The 10,303-nt window shown below is 38.8% G+C and overlaps 3 protein-coding genes across 3 annotated transcripts in view; all 3 read right to left on the bottom strand.

Annotated features, from left to right (window-relative positions):
- The window catches only part of LOC113470305 (integumentary mucin A.1-like), a gene marked incomplete at its 3' end in the record, with an annotated part of 2,773 nt that extends 1,493 nt beyond the window's left edge, over positions 1–1,280 (bottom strand). The window contains exons 1-2 of the mRNA XM_026828635.1: positions 1,252–1,280; positions 108–337 (exon numbers count right to left, since the gene is read on the bottom strand). Of these exons, the coding sequence (XP_026684436.1) occupies positions 108–337; positions 1,252–1,280 (259 nt within the window). The remainder of the gene's footprint in view (positions 1–107; positions 338–1,251) is intronic.
- Positions 1,281–1,422: 142 nt separating this feature from the next.
- LOC113470303 (myb-like protein M) lies at positions 1,423–1,901 on the bottom strand. The gene has a single exon (XM_026828633.1). It carries the CDS (start codon positions 1,866–1,868, stop codon positions 1,551–1,553), a length of 318 nt encoding a protein of 105 aa, XP_026684434.1. The 5' UTR covers positions 1,869–1,901; the 3' UTR covers positions 1,423–1,550.
- A 911-nt stretch (positions 1,902–2,812) lies between these two features.
- LOC113470302 (salivary glue protein Sgs-3-like) lies at positions 2,813–4,490 on the bottom strand (the record flags this gene model as incomplete). The annotated part of the gene is made up of 1 exon (XM_026828632.1): positions 2,813–4,490. A coding segment is annotated over exon 1 (1,236 nt), but the record flags the coding sequence as incomplete, so codon positions are not given.
- Positions 4,491–10,303: the final 5,813 nt, after the last annotated feature.

Here is a 10,303-nt window from a genome sequence, read left to right as displayed (position 1 = left end):
GGTTTCTGTTGATGTACATGGAGTAGTGTCTGTTGTTGTCGTACATGGAGTGGTTTCCGTTGTTGTTTCTGGTGTTGTACATGGAGTAGTTTCTGGTGTTGTCGTACATGGAGTGGTTTCTGTTGTTGTGCAAGGTGTAGTTTCTGTTGTTGTTGGTGTTGTTGTACATGGAGTGGTTTCTGTTGTTGTTTCTGGTTTTGTACATGGAGTGGTTTCTGTTGTTGTTTCTAGTGTTGTAAATGGTGAAGTTTCTGTTGATATACATGGAGTAGTCTCTGTTGTTGTCGTACATGGAGTGGTTTCCGTTGTTGTTTCTGGTGTTGTACATGGAGTAGTTTCTGGTGTTGTCGTACATGGAGTGGTTTCTGTTGTTGTGCAAGGTGTAGTTTCTGTTGTTGTTGGTGTTGTTGTACATGGAGTGGTTTCTGTTGTTGTTTCTGGTGTTGTACGTGGAGTGGTTTCTGTTGATGTACATGGAGTAGTGTCTGTTGTTGTTTCTGGTGTTGTCTTACATGGAGTGGTTTCTGTTGTTGTACATGGAGTAGTGTCTGTTGTTGTTTCTGGTGTTGTTGTACATGGAGGAGTGTCGGTGTTTGTTTCTGGTGTTGTCGTACGTGGTGTGGTTTCTGTTGTTGTTTCTGGCGTGTTGTTGTTTCCGGTGTTCTTGTATATGGTGTTGTGTCTGTTGTTGATTCTTCGGAAATCGTTGGGAAAGTAAGACTTCGGAAATTATACATCGGAGATGAGAATTCGGTTGAAGAGACAAAAGACGTTGACGTTTCTGTTCCTACATCCGTGGAAGAGTGTGTACATGGAGTGGTTTCTGTTGTTGTGCATGGTGTAGTGTCTGTTGTTGTTTCTGGTTTTGTACATGGAGTAGTGTTTGTTGTTGTTTCTGGTGTTGTTGTACTGTACATGGAGTAGTGTTTGTTGTTTTTTCTGGTGTTGTTGTGCATGGAGTGGTTTCTGTTGTTGTTTCTGGTGTTGTACATGGAGTAATGTCTGTTGTTGTTTCTGGTGTTGTACATGGAGTGGTTTCAGTTGTTGTTTCTGGGTAGTGTCTGTTGTTGTTTCTGGTGTTGTCTTACATGGAGTGGTTTCTGTTGTTGTTTCTGGCGTTGTACATGGAGTGATTTCTGTTGATGTACATGGAGTGGTTTCTGTTGTTGTTTCTGGTGTTGTACATGGAGTTGTTTCTGTTGTTGTGCTTGGTGTAGTGTCTGCTGTTTTTTCTGGTGTTGTCGTACATGCAGTGGTTTCCGGTTTCTGTTGTTGTACATGGAGTAGTGTCTGTTGTTGTTTCTGGTGTTGTTGTACATGGAGTAGTGTCGGTTGTTGTTTCTGGAGTTTTTGTACATGGAGTGGTTTCTATTAATGTTTCTGTTGTTGTACATGGAGTGGTTTCTGTCGACGTACATGGAGTAGTGTCTGTTGTTGTTTCTGGTGTTGTACATGGAGTGGTTTCTGTTGTTGTTTCAGGTGTTCTTGTATATCGTGTTGTGTCTGTTGTTGATTCTTCGGAAATCGTTGGGAAAGTAAGACTTCGGAAATTATAGATCGGAGATGAGAATTCGGTGGAAGAGACACAAGACGTTGACGTTTCTGTTCCTAATTCCGTGGAAGAGTGTGTACATGGAGTGGTTTCTGTTGTTGTGCATGGTGTAGTGTCTGTTGTTGTTTCTGGTGTTGTACACGGAGTAGTGTCTGTTGTTGTTTCTGGTGTTGTTGTACAGGGAATAGTATCGGTTGTTGTTTCTGGTGTTGCCGTACATGGAGTGGTTTCTGTTGTTGTGCATGGTGTAGTTTCTGTTGCTGTTGGTGTTGTCGTACATGGAGTGGTTTCTGTTGTTGTTTCTGGTGTTGTACATGGAGTGGTTTCTGTTGATGTATATGGAGTGGTTTCTGTTGATGTACTTGGAGTAGTGTCTGTTGTTGTTTCTGGTGTTGTCTTACATGGAGTGGTTTCTGTTGATGTACATGGAGTAGTGTCTGTTGTTGCTTCTGGTGTTGTCTTACATGGAGTGGGTTCTGTTGTTGTTTCTGGTGTTGTTGTACATGGAGTAGTGTCGGTTGTTGTTTCTGGTGTTGTCGTACATGGAGTGGTTTCTGTTGTTGTTTCTGGTGTCGTACATGGAGTAGTTTCTGTTGATGTACATAGGGTAGCGTCTGTTGTTTTTTCTGGTGTTGTTGTACATGTAGTGTTTTCTGTTGTTTTTTCTGGTGTTGTACATGGAGTTGTTTCTGTTGTTGTGCTTGGTGTAGTGTCTGTTGTTGTTTCTGGTGTTGTCGTACATGCAGTGGTTTCTGTTGTTGCTTCTGCTGTTGTACATGGAGTTGTTTCTGTAGATGTACATGGAGTAGTGTCTGTTGTTGTTTCTGGTGTTTTTGTACATGCAGTGGTTTCTGTTGTTGTTTCTGGTGTTGCACATGGAGTTGTTTCTGTTGATGTACATGGAGTGGTTCCTGTTGTTGTTTCTTGTGTTGTACATGGGGTGGTTTCTGTTGATGTACATGGAGTAGTGTCTGTTGTTGTTTCTGGTGTTGTTGTACATGGAGTAGTGTCGGTTGTTGTTTCTGGAGTTGTTGTACATGGAGTGGTTTCTATTAATGTTTCTGGTGTTGTACATGGAGGGGTTTCTGTTGTTGTGCATGGTGTAGTGTCTGTTGTTGTTTCTGGTGTTGTCGTACATGAAGTGGTTTCTGTTGTTGTTTCTGGTGTTGTACATGGAGTAGTGTCTGTTGTTTCTGGTGTTTTACATGAAGTGGTTTCTGTTGTTGTGCATGGTGTAGTGTCTGTTGTTGTTTCTGGTGTTGTTGTACATGGAGTGGTTTCTGGTGTTGTACATGGAGTGGTTTCTGTTGATGTACATGGAGTAGTGTCTGTTGTTGTTTCTGGTGTTCTTGTACATGGAGTAGTGTCTGTTGCTGTTTCTGGTGAACAATTAGTTGTTGGTATTGTTTCTGTAGAATTTACTGTAGTAGTGTGTGTACAGGGTGCTGTTTCTGTAGAAGTTATTGTGGTAGATATTTCATGATTATACATTTCTGTGAAAATAAGCTGTCGGAAATTATAAATAGGCGATGATATTGTTGTTTCTGTAGAAGTTTCAGTAGTAGAGTGTGTACAAGTAGATGTTGGTGATGTCTCTGTTAAAGGTTCAGTAGTAGAATGTGTACAAGTAGTTGTAGGCGATGTTTCTGTAGAAGGTTCAGTAGTAGGGTGTGTACAAGTAGTTTTTGGCGATGTTTCTGTAGAAGGTTCTGTAGTAGAGTGTGTACAAGTAGTTGTTGGTGATGTTTCTATGGAAGGTTCAGTAGTAGATGGTGTACAAGTAGTTGTCGCTGATGTTTCTGTGGAAGGTTCAATAGTAAAGTGTGAACAAGTAGTTATCGGCGATGTTTCCGTAGAAATTTCAGTATTATTGTGTGTACAAGTAGTTGTTGGTGTTGTTTCTTTAGAAGTTTCAGTAGTAGAGTGTATACAGGGTGTTGTTTTAGTAGAAGTTATAGTACATATTTCATTGTTATGCATTTCTGTGAAAATCAGTTGTCGAAGATTATAAATAGGCGATGATATTGTTGTTTCTTTAGAAGGTTCAGTATTATAGTGTGTACAAGTAGTTGTTGGCGATGTTTCTGTAGGAGGTACAGTAGTAGAGTGTGTACAAGTAGTTGTTGGTGATATTTCTGTAGGAGGCGCAGTAGTAGAGTTTGTACAAGTAGATGTTTGTGATAATTCTGTAGGAGGCGCAGTAGTAGAGTTTGTGCAAGTAGTTATTGGTGGTTTTACTGTAGGAGGTACAGTAGTAGAGTTTGTACGAGTAGATGTTGGTGATAATTCTGTAGGAGGTACAGTACTAGAGTGTGTACAAGTAGTTGTTGGTAATGTTTTTGTAGATGGTTCAGTAGTAGAGTTTGTACAAGTAAATGTTGGTGATGTTTCTGTAGGAGGTACAGTAGTAGAGTGTGTACAAGTAGTTGTTGGCGATGTTTCTGTAGGAGGTACTGTAGTAGAGTGTGTACAAGTAGTTGTCGGTGTTGTTTCCATAGAATGTTCAGTATTAGAGTGTGTACAAGTAGTTTTTAGCGATGTTTCCGTAGAAGTTTCAATAGTAGAATGTGTACAAGTAGTTGTTGGTGTTGTTTCTGTAGGAGGTACAGTAGTAGAGTGTTCACAAGTAGATGTTGGTGATAATTCTGTAGGAGGTACAGTAGTAGAGTGTGTACAAGGTGCAGTTTCTGTAGGAATTGCAGTAGTAGAGTGTGTACAAGTAGTTGTCGGTGTTGTTTCCGTAGAATGTTCAGTATTAGAGTGTGTACAAGTATTTTTTAGCGATGTTTTCGTAGAAGTTTCAGTAGTAGAATGTGTACAAGTAGTCGTTGGTGTTGTTTCTGTAGGAGGTACAGTAGTAGAGTGTGTACAAGTAGTTGTTGGTGATGTTTCTGTAGGAGGTACAGTAGTAGAGTGTGTACATGTAGTTGTTGGCGATGTTTCCGTAGGAGGTACATGTAGTTTTTTCAGTATTAGAGTGTGTACAAGTAGTTTTTAGCGATGTTTCCGTAGAAGTTTGAGTAGTAGAATGTGTACAAGTAGTTTTTAGTGTTGTTTCTGTAGGAGGTACAGTAGTAGAGTGTGTACAAGTAGTTGTTGGCGATGTTTCTGTAGTTTTTTCAGTATAGTGTGTACAAGGTGCAGTTTCTGTAGGAATTGCAGTAGTAGAGTGTGTACAAGTAGTTGTCGGTGTTGTTTCCGTAGAATGTTCAGTAGTAGAGTGTGTACAAGTAGATATTGGTGATAATTCTGTAGGAGGTACAGTAGTAGAGTGTGTACAAGTAGTTGTTGGTAATGTTTCTGTAGATGGTACAGTAGTAGAGTTTGTACGAGTAGTTCTTGGTGATGTTTCTGTAGGAGGTAGGGTAGTAGGGAGTAGTGTCGGTTGTTGTTTCTGGTGTTGTCGTACATGGAGTGGTTTCTGGTGTTGTACATGGAGTGGTTTCAGTTGTTTTATATGGAGAGGTTTCTGTTGATATACATGGAGTAGTGTCTGTTGTTGTTTCTGGCGTTGTCGTACATGGAGTGGTTTCTGTTGTTGTACATGGAGTAGTGTCTGTTGTTGTTTCTGGTGTTGTTGTACATGGAGTAGTGTCGGTTGTTGTTTCTGGAGTTGTTGTACATGGAGTGTACCGACAGTAGTTGTTGACGTGAAATTTTCCGTCATGTGTTTAGCCTGTTCTCTTTTTTCCGGTCCATTATCCAATCCATTTCTCATGTCGCCATTGATCTTTTGATCTACCGGTAACATTTCTTTTTTCTTTGCTGTTATTTCCGCTTCATTGCTTGGAACCCAAAATGAATTGACGTAATCTGATACGTGTTCCAAAACAGAGTGGTCGGCATCATTTTTTTTGTCACTTTTTACTGCAGTTGTAGTATTTGTATCATTGATTTTAGTAGTGTTTTGTGATTCGCCAAGTTTGGAATTAGATTGTTTTACACTATTGTCAGATGGGTGCGTTGAATTTTTGTTTCCTTTTGATTCGGTTTGATCAGTAGCTGGGTTCATTTGTGTTGACGGAACAATCCCGTCTTGTGTTTTATTGTCTATTTTATTCTTGCGATCTTTTGTTGAGTGAGTTGTTCAGTATTAGAGTGTGTACAAGTAGTTTTTAGCGATGTTTCCGTAGAAGTTTCAGTAGAAGAATGTGTACAAGTAGTTGTTGGTTGTGTTACTGTAGGTGGTACAGTAGTAGAGTTTGTACAAGTAGATGTTGGTGATAATTCTGTAGGAGGTACAGTAGTAGAGTGTGTACAAGTAGTTGTTGGTAATGTTTCTGTAGTTGGTACAGTAGTAGAGTTTGTACAAGTAGTTGTTGGTAATGTTTCTGTAGATGGTACAGAAGTAGAGTTTGTACAAGTAGTTGTTGGTGATGTTTCTGTAGGAGGTACAATAGTTGAGTGTGTACAAGCAGTTGTTGGTGATGTTTCTGTAGGAGGTACAGTAGTGGAGTGTGTACAGGGTGTTGTTTCAGTAGAAATTATTGTGGTAGATATTTCATTTTTGTTTTCTTTTGATTTGGTTTGGTCAGTAGCTGTGTTCATTTGTGTTGACGGAACAATCCCGTCTTGTGTTTTATTGTCTATTTTATTCTCGTGATCTTTTGTTGAGTGAGTGCATGGTGTAGTTTGTGTAATATCTTTCTCAGTTGTGTGAGTGCATGGTGTAGCTTGTACAAGTAGTTGTTGGTGATGTTTCTGTAGGAGGTACAGTAGTGGAGTGTGTACAGGGTGTTGTTTCAGTAGAAATTACTGTGGTAGATGATGTTGGTGATAATTCTGTAGGAGGTACAGTAGTAGAGTGTGTACAAGTAGTTGTTGGTAATGTTTCCGTAGAAGTTGCAGTAGAAGAATGTGTACAAGTAGTTGTTGGTGGTGTTTCTGTAGTTTGTTCAGTATTAGAGTGTGTACAAGTAGTTGTTGGTGGTGTTACTGTAGCTGGTACAGTAGTAGAGTTTGTACAAGTAGATGTTGGTGATAATTCTGTAGGAGGTACAGTAGTAGAGTGTGTACAAGTAGTTGTTGGTAATGTTTCTGTAGTTGGTACAGTAGTAGAATTTGTACAAGTAGTTGTTGGTGATGTTTCTGTAGGAGGTACAGTAGTAGAGTGTGTACAAGTAGATGTTGGCGATGTTTCTGTTGTTTGTTCAGTATTAGAGTGTGTACAAGTAGTTTTTAGCGATGTTTCCGTAGAAGTTTGAGTAGTAGAATGTGTACAAGTAGTTGTTGGTGTTGTTTCTGTAGGAGGTACAGTAGTAGAGTGTGTAAAAGTAGTTGTTGATGTTTCTGTAGGTGGTACAATAGTTGAGTGTGTAAAAGCAGTTGTTGGTGATGTTTCTGTAGAAGGTACAGTAGTGGAGTGTGTACAGGGTGTTGTTTTAGTAGAAATTATTGTGGTAGATATTTCATTATTATACATTTTTGTTAAAATCAGCTGTCGGAAATTATAAATAGGCGATGATATTGTTGTTTCTATAGAAGGTTCAGTACAACTAGTTGTTGGCGTTGTTTCTGCAGGTGGTACTGTAGTAGAGTGTGTACAACTAGTTGTTGGCGTTATATCTGCAAGTGGTACTGTAGTAGAGTGTGTACAAGTAGTTGACGGTGTTGTTTCCGTAGAATTTTCAGTAGTAGAATGTGTACAAGTAGTTGTTGGTAATGTTTCAATAGGAGGTACAGTAGTAGAGTGTGTACAAGTAGACGTTGGTGATGTTTCTGTAGAAGGTTCAGTCGTAGAGAGTGTACATGGTGTAGTTTCAGTAGGAGCTAGAGTAATAGAATGTGTACAAGTAGTCGTCGGCGATGTTTCTGTAGGAGGTACAGTAGTAGACTGTGTTGTTGATGTTGTTTTTGTAGAAGGGACAGTAGTTGAGTGTGTACAAGGTGTATTTTCAGTGGGAGGTTCAGTAATAGAGTGTTTACAAGTAGTTGTCGGCGATGGTATTGCTATTTCTGTAGGAGGTACAGTAGTAGAGTTTTTACAAGTAGTAGTTTTAACATTTTCAGGATTTAATTCAGTGTACGATAAGTGATGTCCGCCTTTGTTAAAACCAAGACCAGTTCTTGATATTTTTTCTGTATCCTGTTTTTGTTGGTCTAATGTTTTTATTTCTTTACTCTTTTCTTTAATTTCTGCTGTATTACTACTAATCCAAAATGAGTTTATATAATCAGAAGCGTGCTCCAAAACAGAATTTTCAATCATGTTAACTTTGCTGTATTTAAGTTCTGATGAAGTATATTTTGTATTGGAATGCCGTTCTGTTGTTGTGTGTGTACATGGTGAAGTGGATGTAACAGGTTCTGTAGTTGTGTGATTACATGGAGTAGTAGATGTAACATGTTCTATGGTTGTGTGAGTACATGGAGTAGTAGATGTAACAGATTCTGTAGTTATGTGAGTGCATGGTGTAGTGGACTTAACAGATTCTGTAGTTGAATGAGTACATGGAGTAGTAGATGTAACATGTTCTATGGTTGTGTGAGTACATGGAGTAGTAGATGTAACAGATTTTGTAGTTGTGTGAGTACATGGAGTAGTAGATGTAACAGGTTCTGTAATTGTGTGGTTACATGGAGTAGAAGATGTCAAAGTTTTTATACTTGCGTGATTATATGGCGTAATAGATTTACCATGTTCTATGGTTGTGTGAGAACATGGAGTAGTAGATGTAACATGTTCTATGGTTGTGTGAGTACATGGAGCAGTAGATATACCAGGTTCTGTAGCTGTGTGAGTACATGGAGTAGTTGATGCAATATGTTCTATGGTTGTGTGAGTACATGGAGTAGTAGATGTAACAGATTCTGTAGTTGAGTGAGTACATGGAGTAGTAGATATAACAGATTCTGTAATTGACTGAGTACATGGAGTAGTAGATGTAACATGTTCTATGGTTGTGTGAGTACATGGAGTAGTAGATATAACAGATTCTGTAGTTGACTGAGTACATGGAGTAGTAGATGTAACATGTTCTATGGTTGTGTGAGTACATGGAGTAGTAGATATAACAGATTCTGTAGTTGACTGAGTACATGGAGTAGTATATGTAACATGTTCTATGGTTGTGTGAGTACATGGACTAGTAGATATAACAGGTTCTGTAGTAGTATGTGTACATAGAGTAGTGGATGTAATGTTTTCTGTAGTTGAGTTTGTACACGCAGTAGTTGGTTTGACATTTTCAGGGGTGAATTGAGTTTCAGTCAGTTGAGGTGTTCCTTGTTTGACACTTGGACCCGTGTTTGACCTATTTGCTGTATCTTGATATACTTTTTGTTGGTCTAACGTCTTTATTTCTTTACTCTTTTCTTTAACTTCAGCTTCATTGCTCGGAACCCAAAATGAGTTTACATAATCAGACACGTGATCCAAAACTGAGTTTTCAACATTCTTAACTTTGTTATCTTTTATGGCTGATTTGGCTTTTTCATTGCCCTCCTTGACTGCGCTTGCACTTTCATGATGTACTACAATGTCAAGACGGTAGAGTTTCTATTTTCTTTGATATATCTGGAATAACATCAGCTCCAAACTTCTTAGGTATATCTCCTTCATTTGATATTTTTGCGTTTGAAGAGTTGCCTTTTGTGGTTAGATCCAATATGTTAACATTGCTTTGTTTCGATCTGACCTCTGAATTGTTCCCCTTTTTATTTTCATTGGAACTAACTTTATTATTAAAAATGATGTTAAGGTCCTGATTTTTGGTTACATTCAATTCCTTTGAACTCGATTTTTCACTTTTATTTTTCCTTGAGGCTGATTCATTGCTAGTATTGTTTGTTTCTACTCGAAGGTGGTCTAAAGCTAGCGTCGTCTCTGTCGTTTGGTGAGTTTGAGTAGTAGCCGTTTCTTGCGTTTCTTGTATTTTCCTCTTGCGCGGTTCTGCTTCATTTTTAGTCGACCAGAAGGAAGAAAAATAACCACCGACCGTGTCAACAATCGAATCATCGACTTCAACTGATTTACTTGAACTTGAGTAGTAGCCGTTTCTTGCGTTTCTTGTATTTTCCTCTTGCGCGGTTCTGCTTCATTTTTAGTCGACCAGAAGGAAGAAAAATAACTACCGACCGTGTCAACAATCGAATCATCGACTTCAACTGATTTACTTGAACACGAGATGCTAGAACAGATACTTAACACTATTGCGACGCGAGCAAATTTCATTGTGAACGTAATGTACTCTTCATTTTTCTGAAGAAGTCTCACAATTGTTCGGATTCTAGGCTCATGAATTATGACGGTTTATGAACAATTATTTGGATAGCTTGTTATTTGCACATCTGCCTATCAGGAGCCATTTTATTCTGTTATTATCTCATACTATTGTCAGATGGGTGCGTTGAATTTTTGTTTTCTTTTGATTCGGTTTGATTAGTAGCTGTGTTCATTTGTGTTGACGGAACAATCCCGTCTTGTGTTTTATTGTCAATTTTATTCTCGCGATCTTTTGTTGAGTGAGTGCATGGTGTAGTGGGTGTAATATGTTCTGTAGTTGAGTGAGTACATGGTGAAGTGGGTTTAATGTTTTCTGAAGATGAGTGAGTACATGGTGTAGTGGCTGTAATGTGTTCTGTAGTTGTGTGTGTACATGGCGAAGTGGGTGCAATGTTTTCTGAAGGTGAGTGAGTACATGGTGTTGTGGATGTAATATGTTCTGTAGTTGAGTGAGTACATGGAGTAATGGATTTGTTATTTTCTGCAGTTGTGTTTGTACAGACAGTAGTTGTTTTGACATTTTCAGT

Source organism: Diaphorina citri, unplaced genomic scaffold (genome assembly GCF_000475195.1).
Source record: "Diaphorina citri unplaced genomic scaffold, Diaci psyllid genome assembly version 1.1 scaffold1498, whole genome shotgun sequence".
NCBI classification, from domain to species: Eukaryota; Metazoa; Arthropoda; class Insecta; order Hemiptera; family Psyllidae; genus Diaphorina; species Diaphorina citri.
Note: the sequence above shows the minus strand (reverse complement) of the source record. Positions and strands in the feature narration are given on the sequence as shown.

Excerpts from the sequence above, each read along its gene's own strand:
- LOC113470303 (XM_026828633.1), bottom strand. The coding sequence starts at position 1,868 with ATGTACAACACCAGAAACAACAACAGAAACCACTCCATGTACGACAAC.